Source organism: Oncorhynchus kisutch, linkage group LG22, assembly GCF_002021735.2.
Source record: "Oncorhynchus kisutch isolate 150728-3 linkage group LG22, Okis_V2, whole genome shotgun sequence".
In the NCBI taxonomy this organism is placed as follows: domain Eukaryota; kingdom Metazoa; phylum Chordata; class Actinopteri; order Salmoniformes; family Salmonidae; genus Oncorhynchus; species Oncorhynchus kisutch.
The window spans coordinates 7,841,200-7,860,380 of NC_034195.2; the positions used below are offsets into that span (position 1 = coordinate 7,841,200).

The 19,181-nt window shown below is 41.6% G+C and overlaps 1 protein-coding gene across 3 annotated transcripts in view; it reads left to right on the top strand.

Moving 5' to 3' along the window:
• Window positions 1-19,181, top strand: part of phf21ab (PHD finger protein 21Ab) — a 73,651-nt gene that overhangs the window by 46,047 nt on the left and 8,423 nt on the right. For all 3 annotated transcript variants that reach the window (XM_020455763.2, XM_020455762.2, XM_020455761.2), the window contains 6 exons: window positions 3,551-3,871; window positions 4,001-4,099; window positions 6,807-6,858; window positions 6,953-7,032; window positions 9,709-9,769; window positions 10,703-10,875. In XM_020455763.2, coding sequence (XP_020311352.1) covers window positions 3,551-3,871; window positions 4,001-4,099; window positions 6,807-6,858; window positions 6,953-7,032; window positions 9,709-9,769; window positions 10,703-10,875 — 786 coding nt within the window. The remainder of the gene's footprint in view (window positions 1-3,550; window positions 3,872-4,000; window positions 4,100-6,806; window positions 6,859-6,952; window positions 7,033-9,708; window positions 9,770-10,702; window positions 10,876-19,181) is intronic.

The following is a 19,181-nucleotide window of genomic DNA, read 5'->3' on the forward strand; positions in this document are numbered from 1 at the left end:
CTACACATGGTTGATGATATTACTAGTTTAACTAGCTTGTCCTGCGTTGCATAGAATCAATGTGGTGCCTGTTAATCTGTCATCGAGTCACAGCCTACTTCGCCAAACGGGTGATGATTTAACAAAAGCGCATTAGCGTCAGGGTATATGCAGCAGTTTGGGCCGCCTGGCTTGTTGCGAACTGTGTGAAGACCATTTACTCCTAACAAAGACCGTAATTAATGTGCCAGAATTTGACGACATAATTATGACATAACATTGAAGGTTGTGCAATGTAACAGCAATATTTAGATTTAGGGTTGCCACCCGTTCGATAAAATAGGGAATGGTTCCGTATTTCACTGAAAGAATAAAAGTTTTGTATTCTAAATCATAGTTTCCGGGTTTGACCATATTGATGACCTAAGACTCGTATTTCTGTGTGTTTATTATATTATAATTATGTCTATGATTTCATATTTAATAGAGCAGTCTGACTGAGCGGTGGGAGGCAGCAGCAGGCTCGTAAGCATTCATTCAAACAGCACTTTCCTGCGTTTGCCAGCAGCTCTTCGCGATGCTTGAAGCACAGCGCTGTTTGACTTCAAGCCTATCAACTTCCGAGATTAGGCTGGCAATACTATAGTGCCTATAAGAACATCCAATAGTCAGTATATGAAATGCAAATGGTATAGAGAGAAATAGTATTATAATAACTACAACCAAAAACTTCTTAACTGGGAATATTGATGTAATATTCATGTTAGAAAGAACCACCAGCTTTCATATGTTGTCATGTTCTGAGCAAGAAACTTAAATGTTATCTTTTTTACATGGCACATATTGCACTTTTACTTTCTTCTCGAACACTGTGTCTTTGCATTATTTAAACCAAATTGAACATGTTTCATTATTTATTTGAGACTAAATTGATTTTATTTATGTAATATATTAAGTTATAATAAGTGTTCATTCAGTATTGTTGTAATTGTCATTATTACAAATATAAATATATAAATTGGCCAATTACTCAGTATCTGCTTTTTTTTGGTCCTCCAGTAATCGGTATCGGTGTTGAAAAATCTTAATCGGTTGACCTCTAATATAGTCAGGTAACTAGTTGGCTGTTTTGTCTTATTTCTACCAATTTAATTCATATGGAAACGGACCAATAGCTAGCTAGTTTGTCAGACAAGAAAAGTTGTATGTGGCGGTAAATTTGGTCTGCGTTTGCGAAGCGCCAAACTCAGCTGTCACTTTCACTAGCTAGTTATATAGACAACCAACTAACTAGCCACCAAAATGGAGATGAAAGTCATTTGTGTTTATCTGTTGGATTTAGGTCCGGGTTTGTCAAGTTTGCTAGGTACAGATGTTCATAGGATATACATTGCCTCGTTTTCCTATTATTTGACAGCCTAGCTGTCGCTTTAGGGTAGATGCCCGTGCAGTTGAGCTCATTTGATATTTGTTTACATTGCCAGCGAAAAACTTGCTTGTTTTGTCATGTTTCTACCTATTCAATTAATTTGGAAACTGTCCCAGCTTCGTAACTAATCAGCCAACACTGGCAAACTCTGTAGTTAGTCTGTCAGGCAAGAAAACGAGTTGAAGGCGACATTGTGCTTTGCTCATAATGTCGTCACTTGATCGTCTCAGTCCCTCCCCACAAAGACAAACATCTAACTATGCCCATCGAAGTAGATGAGGTAATATTCTAAACGTGTTTGGCAAAATTGCAGAGTCATCTTTGTAATCTTTTTCTTTCAACATCCTATATAAACAATAGTTGATGAGTGGCGGGAGAGGAACATGGAGAGATGCAGAGGAAGAGCAAGAGGAGGAAGCAAGCAGAGGGAGAGCATACCCAAGAAGGGAGCCTATGTTTCCATGGAGTGCGCCTGCCCCAAGTCCCACCATTGTTCACCATTGAGCTACACAGCTTGGTCCTAAAGTGACTGTGAAAGGGGTTTTGGAGTTGTTTTTAAAAGTGGTATGAGTCAGGTTTTTTTTTTTTTTTAACGGGTTTTTTTCTCTCCTACATCTGGTGTTTTAAACATCAACCTGTCTGTCGCCACATATAATTTACTGAGGAGTTGTCAAAGTAGGCTACTATTTCAACTTTTTGTCAGACCTAGTCTGTACTAAATCTTACTGAGAGAGGTAATCTACATTTTGAAATACTCTGAATAGTTGTTTGCATTTTTACATTGTTACAGTACTAAGAATCTTTGTCAATACAATGGCCTACTTTGTGTGTGTGCGTTTAGATTTTTTCCTCTTAATGCAACAAGTATTAGATGAAGATTAACTGAATTGTTGTCAAAGTAAGCTTCTATTTCTGCATTTGGTGTCAGGCCTGATCGGTACTAAATCTTATTGAGAGCGGTTATCTACATTTTGATATAGTTATTTACATTGTTACAGAAGTCATTGGCAGTCAAATAGCCTACTTTATTTGGATTTTGAAATGCATTCTGAATTGTCCTCTCGTCACATTTTTTGATCATTTTAAATATTTATTAGTAAATACTATTTCTACGTATAATATTTTGTACTTGGTACATTTTGAGTGAGTAACGTAGTCAAATTTACTACAATTTGAATACTCAAGTTTTATGTTGTTTGTTTAGCGTTTTGATAGTGAGAGTCTTTACACAATGGAAGATGAAATTAATGTTATTCCTATAGGCATGAATGTGGTGTCATATTAAAGAGGAGGTTGTGCTCTTTAAAACTACACTGAACAAAAAATATAAATGCAACATGTTAAGTGTTGGTCTCATGTTTCGTGAGCTGAAATAAAAGATCCCATAAATGTTCTATACGCACAAAGTTTATTTCTCTCAAATGTTGTGCATACATTTGTTTACATCCCTGTTGGTGATCATTTCTCCTTTGCCAAGATAATTCATCCACCTGATGAAAAATCTGAGTCTCTGTATCACTCATTTACCGTGGAATTGCCCATAACCTGTTTTTAACCCTGGGTGTGAACGTTTGATTTAATGCCCTGTTATTAAGGTGTGTAATGCCACTGGGAGCTCAGCATCCCTCAACAGTGGGCTCATTCTTAGTCAAGCTTTAGGCATTCCGGTCCAGCGCGACTCACAGTAAGTCCATCCAACCAGGGGGTTAAACGTGGTGGGCTATGGTGTATTGAACTCCTAGGAAATAACAACGCGACTCTAACAGGCCATGTCGACTCCTGCAAAATATTTCTGCTTATATGGATAAGGAATACCAGCAAAGGCAAAAGGAACATTAGCAAAACCACAAAGGTTACCAGTCTTTTTTGCTGGTTTTGATTGTGTTCCTTTTAAAAATGAATGACTGCTCACATCTGTGGTGTCACTTTTACTTACAACTGACTTACCTAAGTGTTCATAGTCAAGTGGCGACTGTAGTATGCCTCCATCTACAGTCAGTGATATCTCAGCACCACGTTGGCATTACCTGTTCCTGGTCAGTCCCTTTTACACACGTTTATGAAGACCCCTAAGCTCCAAAATGACAAGTAATGCCTTATTGACTAATTGGCTAATCTTTGACCCCTATCCTCCCGACTCAGGTCCGTCCGAAGCCCGTCACGCCCAATAACAACGTGCCAATCGCCCCAGCACCCCCTCCGGCCATGATGGCGGCGCCCCAGTTGCTCCAGCGGGGCCCGGTGATGCTGACCACCAAGTTGAGCTCCTCCTCGCTGACCTCCAGCGCCGGGCCCATCCACCAGGTGCGCATTGTCAACGGCCAGCCATGTGCTTCCGCTGGCGCCAAAAGTGGCCAGCACACAGGCACTGTGACAGGCATCGTTATCACGGCCCCGGCATCGGCACGCCTCGCCACCCCCAAGCAGACACTGCAGATCAGCAGCCTCTCCTCAGACACCAAGGTCAGTACCATGGTTAGGGGATGAGGAAAGCGACTTGTCTCCTTTTCAGAATTGAATTCATTCTACACTTAACTCTTACTTTGCTGGTTTGTGATTTGAGAGCTTTGTTTTCCTCTCACATGTTTCCAGGCTGTTAAAGCTCACAGGGGATTGGAGCAGAAAATGTTGGCAAGCAGCACCCCTCCTCTGTCTCCAGCACCCAGACCGAAGAGAGAGGACAATCCTCAGGTACACTGGAGTTGGCACTAATGCTTCATTGTAAACTTGGGATCAAACCAGCATAACAAATGCATACTTTTACATTTTGGGGAGTATCAGCCTACTGATAGAACCTCAGTTTTAGACAATCCTTCACAGATAACATTCTGTAATGAGGCAGGCTCTGCCAAAGATACAGTATAAACATATCAAGTAAATTATAGATAGTGCCTTCAGAAAGTATTCACACCCCTTGACTTTTTCCACATTTTGTTGTTACAAACTGGGATTAAAATGGATTTGTACATTTTTTTTCTGTCAAAGATCTAGCCAAAATACACAAGGTAAAGCACAGGAGGTAAAAATATATGAAAAATGAAACACATCTTGATTAGAAAAGTATTCCTTGAGTCAATACATGTTAGAATCATCTTTGGCAGGGATTACAGTTGAGTATTTTTGGGTAATTCTAAGAGCTTTGGTAATTCTAAGAGCTTTGGTAATTCTAAGAGCTTTGCACACCTGGATTGTACAATATTATTATTTACAAATTCTTCAAGCTCTGTCAATTTGGTTGTTGATCATTGCTATACAGCCATTTTCAAGTCAACTGAAACTAGGCCACTTAGGAACATACAATGTCGTCTTGGTAAGCAACTCCAGTGTATATTTGGCCTTGTGTTTTAGGTAATTGACCTGGTCAAAGGGGAATATTTCTCTGTGTTGGAAAGCAGACTGAATCAGTTTTTCCTCCACGATTTTTTTCCTTTGCTTAGCTCGATTCCGTTTCCTTTTAATATAAAAATAACTCCCTATTAATTTCCGATGACAAGCATACCCATAACATGATGCAGCCACTTCCATGCTTGAAAATATGAAGAGTAGTATTCAGTGATGTTGTGTTCAATTTGCCCCAAACATAACTTCATGTCCTGTATACAAAGTATTAATTTCTTTGCCACATTTTTATCAGTTTTACTTTTAGTACCTTATTGCAAACAGGATGCATGCTTTGGAATATTTGTATTCTGTACAGGCCTCCTCCTTTTCACTCTGTCAGTTATGTTAGTATTGTGGTGTAACTACAATGTTGTTGATCCATCCTCAGTGTTCTATCACAGCCATTCAACTTTAACGGTTTTAAAGTCACCATTGGCCTCATGGTGAAATCCCTGAGCGGTTTCCTTCCTCTCCGGCAACGGAGTTAGGAAGAACGCCTGTATCTTTGTAGTGACTGGGTGTATTGATACATCAAGTCACTATCCACGTGTAATTAATTACTTCACCATGCTCAAAAGGGATAGGCCTATTCCATTTTTAACAATCTACCAATAGGTGCCTTTTGCGAGGCATTGGTCTTTGTGGTTGGATCTGTGTTTGAAGTTCACTACTCAACTGAGGGACCTTACAGATAATTGCACGCTATACAATGCCTTCGGAAAGTATTCAGACCACTTGACTTTTTCCACATTTTGAGTTTACAACCTTATGACAAGGCAAAAACAGTTTTTTTAGACATTTTTGCTAATTATTATAATAAATAAAAAAAATGAAATATCACATTTAAATAAGTATTCAGACCCTTAACTCAGTACTTTGTTGAAGCAGCGAATACAACCTTGAGTCTTGGATATGAAGAAAAAAGCAATTATAACCTCAAGTCTTCTTGGGTATGATGCTTCAAGCTTGGCACACCTGTATTTGGGGAGTTTCTTCCATTTCTTCTCTGCATATCCTCTCAAGCTCTGTCAGGTTGGATGGGGAGTGTTGCTGCACAGGCATTTCCAGGTTTCTCCAGAGATGTTCAAGTCTGGGCTCTGGCTGGGCCACTCAAGGATATTCAGAGACTTGTCCTGAAGCCACACGTGCCTTGTCTTGGCTGTGTGCTTAGGGTTATTGTCCTGTTGGACAGTCTGAGGTACTGAGCGCCCTGGATCAGGTTTTCATCAAGAATCTCTCTGTCCCTGCAAAACATCCCCACTGATGCTGCCACTACCATGCTTCACTGTAGGGATGGTTTAAGGTTTCCTTCAGACGTTCAATCTTGGTTTCATCAGACCAGAAAATCGTTTTTTTTTTTTTTACACCTCCCTGACCAATGCCCTTCTCCCCTGATTTCTCAGTTTGTCTGGTTGGCCAGCTCTAGGAAGATTATTGGTGGTTCCAAACTTCTTCAATCTCAGAATGATGGAGGCCACTGTGTTCTTGGTGACTTTCAATGCTGCAGATTTTTTTGGTACCCTTTTCCAGATCTGTGCTCGGCACAATCCTGTCTCAGAGCTCTACAGACAATTCCTTCGACCTCATTGCTTAGTTTTTGCTCTGACATGCACTGTCAGCTGTGGGACCTCATATAGAAAGGTGGACTTACCACAGGTGAATTTGCCACAGGTGAACTCCTATCAAGTTGTATAAACATCTCAAGGATGCTCAATGGCAACAGGATGCACCTGAGCTCAATTTTGAATCTCATAGCAAAGGGTCTAAATACTTATGTAAATAAGGTATTTCAGTTTATGTTTATAAATTGGCAAGAAATTTAAAAAAAATGTTTTCACTTTGACATTTTGGGGTATTGTGTGTAGATTGAGAGAGGAAATAATAATCCATTTTACTAAGGATGTAACGTGAAAAAGTCAAGGGTGTGTGTTTTAAATATATTTTTTAGGAATTCTCCTCACACAGGGCACCATTTTTGTGGGGGGTTGTCCTAATACCCTTTCATTGTTTCCCCCAGAAACTTGCCTTCATGGTTGCCCTTGGACTTGTCACCCATGACCATATGGAAGGTAAGTGAATAAAATTCCAGTTGCTACATTCACCTACATTCCCTAGAAGTTTACACTGCAATGCTTGTATTAAGATGCTGCTCTTTGTTTATAGAAATTCAAAGCAGAAGGCAAGAGCGTAAGCGAAGAACAACGGCGAACCCGGTGTACAGTGGAGCTGTGTTTGAGCCCGAGGTATGGCTGTTCTTCTACTTATCACATTAAAAAAAATATATATATATGTATAGTGTAACCACACATTACTACAACAACTGATACACAATCAATATTGGTCGGATTACTAACAAAATAACTCTAAATGAATAAAGTAATCTGATTACTTTCACTTATAACACCCAGATGTTTTAAAAACAGGCACCTACTATAGCATTATTTTATTTAGTAGCCTAAAATGTGTATTTCCAAATTGCGATGTGTGATTATGAAGGTCCTATCATTCACATGTTCTTCATGTGTGAGAGCATTGTCACATGGCTCCATACTAAAGTTTTCAGCCCATGATTGGGTTGCACCAAAAATTTGTGGCAGGGTCACGCAATAGACTAAATGTATAGCCAAATCATCTTTTAAAGTCATTCAACATGCTTCATTAAGAAGTGTACTAGACTAAGATGGTATGATTTAAGAAATTAGTTGTTTAATCTAAAATGTCCAAGCAGAAAGGCATGATTCCAGATTTCTTTTGGTGTGATTGTTGGGATTTTTGTTGTTTATTTGACTGTCAAGATGGGGTTCCAGAATTTCGTTTTTTTTGTTCAATAGAGATTAATTTGTCTACATGGGGCACTAATGTCAAATAGCCCGGGCTAATTCACCACCAGGGTAGTAGTAGCTAGATTGCTAACTCTCAATGATATATCCCAATATTTAGGTTACTGATAGGAGGCTAAGCCATGTAATTTGATATCAGTAATAAATTGAATGAAAAGGCCTATTCGCTCACCTTAAAAGAATACAAAAGAAGCCATCCACCTTAATGGGCGATCAGCAGAACAACAATAGAATCTTTGAGAGCATGTGAGAAGTTTTGAATATGTGCTAAATGACAGCAATGCTGACAAATCAGCTCTTTTTAAGAATGTAACTAATCCAATGACGTTTTTATTTTTTAAATTATTATTATTATTTTTTTTAAGTAATCCAAGCTGATTAGTTTCTTCATAAGCCGTGGCTACGGGTACAGAGATTTCGCCCATGCCCCCGCCGGCCCCTCCAGAGACTTCTTTCTTAATGCTAAATATCAGGATCACATTGTTATTTTACTGTTGTTTTACACACACATTTGAAGCTGCTGCTCGCACTCCGCCTCCCTTCGAGTTTCGCTATTTACTCACCTTCTGAACCATGATGATGTAGCCTATGTCTCTGCCTCATATTTCTGAACAGCTGAAATAAAAACCCTGCGGCGATTTGAACGAACATTGTAAAACGTATATATTATCAAGGCTATAACCTGTCTGTCTGTTGTAACTGATATTGCAGTTGCACAGCAGGACACAGTCCCTAGACTTTCGAGCAAAACAGTCAGCGTTTTGTGTGATGTAGGCTAATCTTTATAGTTGCTGCCATATTGTAGTTCCTGAGAAAAGAACGCCACTTGACTGCCTGTCTGCCTCACTTGACTGCCTGTCTGTCTCCTGCGCAATTTAGGCAATATTGGCAGTGATGATTAAAAAAATAACATTGAATCGCTAATTAGACTGCGTGTCTGTGTCTTGCTGCGTTCCACCTCTGGGCAGCCGAATGTTCTAGGCAGCCGAGCGTTTGTCCAGACCGGTAAAGAGTCTGAATGGGCAAGTTTGTTTTTGAATGGCCCAGTGCCATAGTTATGCCATATGTTGATATTGTGGCGAGAGGAAATATCTGCATGTAAGTCGGCAGCTAAGAAGAACATTAAGTCGCTAGACTGCCTGTTTGTGTTGTGCTTATGATTTTATTTGTATTCATTTAACCTTCATTTAACTAGGCAAGTCAGTTAAGAACAAATTCTTATTTTACAATGACCGCCTACCCCGACCAAACCCTCCCCTAACCCGGATGACGCTGGGCCAATTGTGCGCAGCCCTATATGACTCCCAATCACGGCCGGTTGTGATACATCCCGGGATCGAACCAGGGTCTGTAGTGACGCCTTTAGCTCTGTGATGCAGTGCCTTAGAGTGCTGCACCATTCGGGGGGGGGTGCAGTATTTGCAACACTGACAACACATTTTGTACGAACATGTCGATTTAATGTTTTTTGGGTAAAACATGTAAATAGAAAAAACATAATCGTTCTTATGCTAATTGAGGAATGGACTGCAGTAGTTCAAACAGTTTTGTATATAGCATGAAGTTTGCAGGTTACACTAGTGACCAGACAAAGGAACCCAAGCAGGGGAGAGAGGTAGCGGAGCACTCGGCACAGCAGCTACGTAGGCACTTGGCTACGTAAAAAACAATATCCTGCACATGTGCAGAAATATCTGTATTTTTAGCATAGGCAAATTGGGATACAGAAACTCCAAACTTCATATCTGTAATCGGATAACGTAATCTCTATTACATGTAATCCATTACTACCCGACCCTGTACAAAATGTGTTTCTTATTAGGTTGAATGCCAGTGCACATACTTTTTAAAATGCGACCATAATACGCACCGTTTTCCTTGCATGTGAATATCTGAATTCAGGTGAATATCTGAATTCAGGTGAATATCTGAATGCATGGACTCAGAGTTAGAATCTAGCCCTGTGTAGCATATGAAAAGAAAACAGGTGTCCTTTTTGAGTAGAGCAACATGGACTTTGCAGTCAAATCAAAGCTGGATTTGTTCTCCCACATATGTATTCCTTTCGACGCCGTGCAGAGGAAGAAGAGTGCAGTGACCTACCTAAACACTCCACTCCACCAGGGAACCAGAAAGCGAGGTCAGTATCCACTCAACAAGCTGTCAACACTGGAGTCTGTAAACACCTGCACATATACCTGTTCCAATGCCCAGGGGATATATACATTACTGAGCCTATATTTGATGCATGTATGTTTTAATCTACTTGATGTAAATGGTACGAAATGCTCTGAATGGTTTTTACACACAACTTTTCTGCTGACACCTCTTTGCTTGCTGGCCTGAATCCCATGCAGGGACAATTACTAAGAGATATTCTGACCTTGAAGACTTCGTTTTGACTGCCTTTTCTTTATCCCTAACTGTAGACATTTCTTGAGTTTTTCCAATTGTCATTTGTGAAAAATGAAAGGTTTTGGTTAGAGGGATAATAGTTCATCTCAAAGTGTAACAGTGTCAGATGTTTCCACGCATCAACTAGAGCGGAGTCAATTTGTTGATCCGAGCACTAGGAAATCGGTAGGCCTCAACCCTCAAATGAATGGGAAAGATGGGCACCATCCAAATACACTTACACACCATGTTTTGCTGTATGAAAGCATCTGACAAACTGTGATTCACTTTGAACTGTCCCTTTTTGAGGTTGATTTGTAGACATCCTAGTGAATAGGGAGAGATGTCTCACTCCTAGTGAATAGGGAGAGATGTCTCACTCCTAGTGAATAGGGAGAGATGTCTCACTCCCTTCAGCTGTCAGCTTCCCTCCACCCTGCCAACAAATTTGCTCTGCTTTTTCTTTTGAACCCCACTTGCATGTAGCTTCTGTCTCTTAGTGCACTAACTCCGCTCTGTGCTTCTCCTCCTCCACCCTCAACTCAACACATCCCCTTTTTCACGCTAGCCAACGAGGACCGCCTGTCAAAGGTATGTTGGACAGACGGTTTGTTTGTTTGTTTGTTTCCCTCCCACCTCCATTTTTTTTTTTTTTTTCCGTCTGTCTCATTTCACCCAGGTCGCCCACCCAAATACAGCAGTGTTCCGGAACTGGGCAGCCACACCCCGATCTCCCCCTCCAGCTGTCTCACTGCTTCCCTGGTCCCCGAGCGGCCCAACACGGGGGGGAGCTTCCCCTTCCATGTCCACCCCCACCACTCTCTCCCCCTGCCCAGCCCCAGCTCTGGGGATGTAAGTAGCAGCTGGAGAGACCAGAACAGCAGCCTGGACTTTCTGGGGCTCTATCCCTACTTACTTACCTACTGTCGCCCCTCCCTTTTTTATACCGGTGGTATTATCCACAGGCTGTAACCTCCCCATCACACGCAAATACTTAAGTGGAGTTCAAATCTTCCAGTTCCTTCACGTCTAAAGACCTAGACAAGTACAGACACTTGTTTATTAATTTACTCCCTACTGTCTGATCCTGATCTAATTATTTAATTGTTTTTATGCATTACAAAGTGAACAGTACCCCTCTCCTTAAATTTAGTACCGCCCCAGTACCTCTTTCCCCCTACTCTGAGGAATAATTGATAGCCTGTCAAATTGATAATTTACTCATTTTATGTTTTAAGTAGGATCAGTTCATTTAGACCCTCTTTTAAATGCCATTAAAAATATACTGCAGTTTATTACATAGGTTAAACTATAATTTTAAATAAGAAATGCAGAATGGTATGCACAGTGGCTTTTATAATGGCCTTCACCCATTTCAGTGTTAGAATTACACACATGACTTAAGTGTTCTCTTTTTATAGGGTGTCTAACTTATTTAGCCTCAGTTTCAATCTTTCTCATTAGGAAATGCGACTGAGAATGGGTCTTGGTGGCGTGCTTTGATGTGGGTGTCTCTTGTGTGGGAAGAATTTGTACATTCACTCTGCCAAAACAGTACACAGTTAGTCACTCACTGTTCTAGATCATTTATAACAATCTAACCTGGTCTTGTCTGGAACTAGCCTAGGCTGGCTAGCAAGCTAGCCAACTTCTTTAGCCAATTAGCTTCAGCCAGCCTGTGTGCAACTGTGGCAAAATTGGTTCGACTTTGGATAGCCGGTCTGTGGGGTTAGTTGGGGACTGCCAGTATATATTACATTATATTGTAATTCATGTTGTACATTTTTTCATGAAATGCTTTGAATATTTGTATATGAAGTTCTACAATTTGTTAGGGATTTTTGGATCCAATTTTAGAGTGGAAATATTCACAGATATACACTATTTATACAAAAGTACGTGGACGCCCCTTGAAATTAGTGGTTTTGGCTATTTCAGCCACACACGTTGCTGAAACGTGTATAAAATCGTGCACACAGCCATGCAATCTCCATAGACAAACATTGACAGTAGAATGGACTTACTGAAGAGCTCCATGACTTTCAACGTGGCACCATAGGATGGCACCTTTTCAACAAATCAGTTCATCAAATTTCTGCCCTGCTAGAGCTGCCCCGGTCCACTGTACTGTTATTGGGAAGTGGAAATATCTGGGAGCAACAATGGCTCAGCCACAGTGGTAGGCCACAGAAGCTCACAGAACGGGACTGTCGAGTGCAGAAGCGCATAGCGTGTAAAATTCGTCTGTCCCCGGTTGTTACATTCACTACCGAGTTCCAAACTGCTTCATGAAATGGGTTTCCGTGGCCAAGCAGCCGCACACAGGCCTAAGATCACCATGCGCCATGCCAAGCGTCAGCTGGAGTGGTGTAAAGCTCGTCGCCATTGTATTCTGGAGCAGTGGAAAGGCATTCTCTGGAGTGATGAAGCACCCTTCACCATCTGGTAGTCCGACGGACAAATCTGGGTTTGGCGGATGCTAGGAGAACGCTACCCGCCCGAATGCGTAGTGCCATCTGTAAAGTTTTGGTGGAGGAATACTGGTCTCAGGCTGTGTTTCATGGTTCATGCTAGGCCCCTTAGTTCCAGTGACGGGAAATCTTAACGCTACAGCATACAATTACATATTAGTCGTTTCTGCGCTTCCTACTTTGTGGCAACAGTTTGGGGAAGGTTTTCCTGTTTCAGCATGACATTGACAATCCCCTGTGCACAAAGCGAGGTCCATACAGAAATGGTTTGTCGAGATGGGTGTGGAGGAACTTGACTTGCCTGCACAGAGCCTTGACCTCAACCCCATCCAACACCTGTGGGATGAATTGGAACGCCGACTGCGACCCAGGCCTAATCACCCTAGGAAGCGTAGCTGCTGCTTTTGCAACAGCTAGTGGGGATCCTAATAAAAAAACAAATACATCACTGCTGACCTCACTAATGATCTTATGGCTGAAGAGAAGTCCCTGCAGTAATGTTCCAACATCTAGTGGAAAGCCTTCCCAGAAGAATAAAGGCTGTTTATAGCAGCAAAGGGAGGACCAACTCCATATTAATAATGCCCATAATTTTGGAATGAGACGTTTGACAAGCAGGTGTTCACACACTTTCGGCCATGGAGTGTGTCTGCCGATTTATAATGATATTAAAAACTGAAATTTAAATAAATACAATTTAAAAAAAATAATATATATATATATATATATATATATATATACTTCTCAAAAAAATAAAGGGAACACTTAAACAACACAATGTAACTCCAAGTCAAGCACACTTCTGTGAAATCAAACTGTCCACTTAGGAAGCAACACTGATTGACAATAAATTTCACATGCTGTTGTGCAAATGGAATAGACAACAGGTGGAATTTATAGGCAATTAGCAAGACACCCCCAATAAAGGGGTGGTTCTGCAGTTTGTGACCACAGACCACTTCTCAGTTCCTATGCTTCCTGGATGATGTTTTGGTCACTTTTGAATGCTGGCTGTGCTTTCACTCTAGTGGTAGCATGAGATGGATACAACCCACAGTTGTAGACTCAGGTAGTGCTCAGGTAGTGCAGCTCATCCAGGATGGCACATCAATGCGAGCTGTGGCAAGAAGGTTTGCTGTGTCTGTCAGCGTAGTGTCCAGCGCATGAAGGCACTACCAGGAGACAGGCCAGTACATCAGGAGATGTGGAGGAGGCCGTAGGAGGGCAACAACTCAGCAGCAGGACCGCTACCTCTGCCTTTGTGCAAGGAGGAGCACTGCCAGAGCCCTGCAAAATGACCTCCAGCAGGGCACAAATGTGCATGTGTCTGCTCAAACGGTCAGAAACAGACTCCATGAGGGTTGTATGAGGGCCCGACATCCACAAGTGGGGGTTGTGCTTACAGCCCAACACCGTGCAGGACGTTTGGCATTTGCCAGAGAACACCAAGATTGGCAAACTTGCCACTGGCGCCCTGTGCTCTTCACAGATGAAAGCAGGTTCACACTGAGCACATGTGACAGCCGTGACAGTCTGGAGACGCCGTGGAGAACGTTCTGCTGCCTGCAACATCCTCCAGCATGACCGGTTTGGCGGTGGGTCAGTCATGGTGTGGGGTGGCATTTCTTTGGGGGGGCCGCACAGCACTCCATGTGCTCGTCAGAGGTAGCCTGACTGCCATTAGGTACCGAGATGAGATCCTCAGACCCCTTGTGAGACCATATACTGGTGCGGTTGGCCCTGGGTTCCTCCTAATGTAAGACAATGCTAGACCTCATGTGGCTGGAGTGTGTCAGCAGTTCCTGCAAGAGGAAGGCATTGATGCTATGGACTGGCCCGCCCGTTCCCCAGACCTGAATCCAATTGAGCACATCTGGGACATCATGTCTCGCTCCATCCACCAACGCCACGTTGCACCACAGACTGTCCAGGAGCATCAGGAGCATGCCCAGGCGTTGTAGGGAGGTCATACAGGCACGTGGAGGCCACACACACTACTGAGCCTAATTTTGACTTGTTTTAAGGACATTACATCAACGCTGGATCAGCCTGTAGTGTGGTTTTCCACTTTAGTTTTGAGTGTGACTCCAAATCCAGACCTCCATGGGTTGATAAATTTGAATTCCATTGATCATTTTTGTGTGATTTTGTTGTCAGCACATTCAACTATGTAAAGACAAAAGTATTTAATAAGAATATTTCATTCATTCAGATCTAGGATGTGTTATTTTAGTGTTCCCTTTACACACACACACACACACAGTACCAGTCAAAAGTTGACACACCTACTCATTCAAGGGATTTTCTTCATTTTTACTATTTTCTACATTTGTAGAAAAATAGTGAAGACATCAACTATTAAATAACACATGGAATCATGTAGTAACCAAAAAAGTGTTAAAAAAATCAAAATATATTTTATATTTGAGATTCGACAAAGACCATCAAGCGTTATGATGAAACTGACTCATGAGGACCGCCACAGGAAAGGAAGACCCAGAGTTACCTCTGCTGCAGAGAATAAGTTCACTGCACCTCAGATTGCAGCTCAAATAAATGCTTCAGAGTTCGTGTAACAGACTCATTTCAACGTCAACTGTTTAGAGTAGACTGTGTGAATCATCAGGCCTTCATGGTTGAATTGCTGCAAAAAAACCACTACTAAAAGACACCAAGAAGAAGAGACTCGCTTGGGCCAAGAAGCACGAGCGATGGACATTAGACCGGTGGAAATGTCCTTTGGTCCTTTGGTTCCAACCGCTGTGTCTTTGAGACGCAGAGTAGGTGAATGGATGACCTCCACATGTGTGGGTCCCACCATGGAGCATGGAGGAGGTGGTGTGGGGGTGCTTTGACACTGTCAGTGATTTTAATTAGAATTCATAGCAGACGTAACCACTGCGTTCTGCAGCGATATGCCATACCATCTGGTTTGTGCTTAGTGGGACTATCATTTGTTTTTCAACAGGATAATGACCCAAAACACACCTCCAGGCTGTGTAAGGGATATCTGACCAAGGAGAGTGATGGAGTGCCGCATCAGATGACCTGGCCTCCACAAACACCTGACCTCAACCAAATTGAGATGATTTGGACTGCGGAGTGAAGGAAAAGCAGCTAACAAGTGCTCAGCCTATGTGGGAACTCCTTCAAGACTGTTGGAAAAGCATACCTCATGAAGCTGGCTGAGAGAATGTGAAGTGTGCAAAGCTGTCATCAAGGCAAAGGGTGGCTACTTTGAAGGATATAAAATATAACATCTATATTTTGATTTGTTTAACTCTTTTTTTTGTTTCCTGCATGGTTCCATGTGTTATTTCATAGTTTTGATGTCTTCACTATTATTCTGCATTGTAGAAAATAGTACAAATATAGAAAGCCCTTGAATGAGTAGGTGTGTGCAAACTTTTGACTTGTACTGTATGTGTATGTAAAACAGCCCTACAACGATCCTCAGAAAGCTGATTTCTTAAGTTTGATGAAAGAACATGATTGGAAGCACCACATGAAATGTATGTGGACCTGAAAGATGAGGGTTTTTAATGGAAAGACTTACTCTATTGAAAGGAGTATAAACTACAATGATTCCGGCAAAAATATTGCCGAGGCTCTGAAGACTGAGCTGCCTCGTTGCCCCCCAGCAAAACTAGCTTACATTTAGGCATTTGTTTAATGTCTATTTCACACTATGTTGAGGTAAAAAAAAATCTGAGCATAATGCTTGTATGGATGTCAACCCCAATACATGTTCATGTCATCAATCATCTGCATTACAGTTAAACTACCACCAATTTATGTATGCTAGCTATGCTACCATCTTATACGAATGGGAGTTAGCATTTAGCGGTTCCTTTTTCTAAACCTGAAAAGGGACGACTTCTAAATGTTATGCAGCAAAAACAGCCAAGTACAGTTGAAGTCGGAAGTTTACATACACTTAGGTTGGAGTCATTAACTCGTTTTTCAACCACTCCACAAATTTCTTGTTAACAAACTATAGTTTTGGCAAGTCTGTTAGGGCATGACACAAGTAATTTTTCCAACAATCGTTTACAGACAGATTATTCCAATTATAATTCACTGTATCACAATTCCAGTGGGTCAGAAGTTTACATACACTAAGTTGACTGTGCCTTTAAACAGCTTGGAAAATTCCAGAAAATTATGTCATGGCTTTAGAAGCTTCTGATAGGCTAATTGCCATAATTTGAGTCATTTTGAGGTGTACCTGTGGATGTATTTCAAGGCCTACCTTCAAACGCAGTGCCTCTTTGCTTGACGTCATGAGAAAATCAAAAGAAATCAGCCAAGACTTCAGAAAAAAAAATTGTACACCTCCACAAGTCTGGGTTATCCTTGGGAGCAATTTCCAAACGCCTGAAGTTACCACGTTCATATCTGTACAAACAATAGTAAGCAAGTATAAACACCATGGGACTACGCAGCCGTCATACCACTCAGGAAGGAGACGTGTTCTGTCTCCTAGAGATGAACATACTTTGGTGCGAAAAGTGCAAATCAATCCCAGAACCACAGCAAAGGACCTTGTGAAGATGCTGGAGGAAACCGATACAAAAGTATCTATATCTACAGTAAAACGAGTCGTATATCGTCATAACCTGAAAGGCCGCTCAGCATGGAAGAAACCACTGCTTCCAAAACTGCCAATAAAAAGCCAGACTACGGTTTGCAACTGCACATGGGGATAAAGATTGTACTTTTTGGAGAAATGTCCTCTGGTCTAATGAACCCAAAATAGAACTGTTTGGCCATAATGACCATCGTTATGTTTGGAGGAAAACGGGGGAGGCTTGCAAGCCGAAGAACACAAGCACGGGGGTGGCAGCATCATGTTGTGGGGGTGTTTTGCTGCAGGAGGGACTGGTGCACTTCACGAAAAAGTTAAAGCTTGGTCGTAAATGGGTCTTCCAAATGAACAATGACCACAAGCATACTTCCAAAGTTGTAGCAAAATGGCTTAAGGACAAAAAAGTCAATGTATTGGAGTGGCCATCTCAAATCCCTGACCTCAATCCCATGGAAAATTTGTGGGCAGAACTGAAAAAGCGTGTGCGAGCAAGGAGGCCTACAAACCTGACTCAGTTACACCAGCTTTGCCAGGAGGAATGAGCCAAAATTCACCCAACTTATTGTGGGAAGCTTGTGGAAGGCTACTCGTAACGTTTGACCCAAGTTAAACAATTTAAAGGCAATGCTACCAAATACTAGTTCTGTGTATGTAAACTTCTGACCCACTGGGAATGTGATGAGAAAGAAATAAAAGCTGAAATTAATCATTCTCTCTATTATTCTGACATTTCACATTCTTAAAATAAAGTGGTGATCCTAACTGATAAAAAACAGGGAATTTTTACTAGGATTAAAAGTCAGGAATTGTGAAACTCAGTTTAAATATATTTGGCTAATGTGTATGTAAAGTTCCGACTTCCTGTATATCCAAATTGGATTTTAATAACCACATTGTGAGCCTGTTACCATACGTATTTGACAAATATCCACTTTGTTAGATCAGATTTGTTCAATATGCGCCAATCCAGCTTCCTCCTATTCCCCCCACTGTCTGTATTTCATTGACCTCTGTACCGCATCTATCCCCGTTTACCGCTCTCTCTCTAGGAGTTCAAACTAATTTTCATGTGTTGAAATCCCTACACAAAGTTTCATGAAGATATTTTTTAGTTGTGAACTTGTTCTAATAGCCTTTCGTCAACCTTCTCCATGTTTGTTATCAAGGAAGTGAGTTTGTGTGTTATACAGGATGTACCACACCCACTTACGTCAACCAACCATGTCTATGCGGAGCTATGCGGAGCCCTGGACATTGTTAAACATTTTGGGAGGTGCGTTGCATCGGCGTACCAAGCTCGGTTTGGCCTCCGGAGGCTCCGCAAATGTGTCAAGCATGAATTGGCTTTCAGGGTTAGGGTAGGGATTTAGCGTGGGGACATCCCAAGGTTTCCTGATAACACTAACCCTCAGTGAATTATGTCAAGTGTTCTCGCAGGTAGTTAGCTGGGGGTGGCGAAACATGAATATGAACCGGTCCCTGACATGTGACAACCCATGCATAAAAACGTAGCTACGAAGCATTACTTTGTAACCTGCTATGTTTGTTTTTGTGTGTCTGAAAAAAAATCAATGACAGAGCTTGAGGAATACCCTTCGCAAAAAGCAAATATAACCCACCAGATTTCGCAGGCTTCACTAAAGGACTGTAATGTTAACGTTACCACAGTTGAATGTTCCTAGCACGGCACTCTATTTATGTTTGGGCATAGCATCCATTGTTTGTCACAACACTTCACGTAACAGTTTGTGACCAGTGCGCATTTGACACTTTATTGAGCTGGCAAGCTTCTATCTACTCTGCACTCACCGTATAAGCAGTAACAGTTCGTTCACAGTGGTTCACTCTCCTCTCCGACTGGTATAGTTGCATTGGGTGATAGTGTCCAGCCAAAGCAAGATTGGCTTATAGCCATGTAAAGAACACCCTGTTCAGGCACCAAAAAAGTCTCCTATGAAGGACGCTTTTTTTCTTCATCTTATATCGGACCTTTTCTGTAGATTAAATGCCGACACAAATACATCCATGAAAGGTAAATATCGGTCAACTGATCTATCGGTTGGGCTCTCCAATTCATAGTTGGTTTCTTTATCCATTTA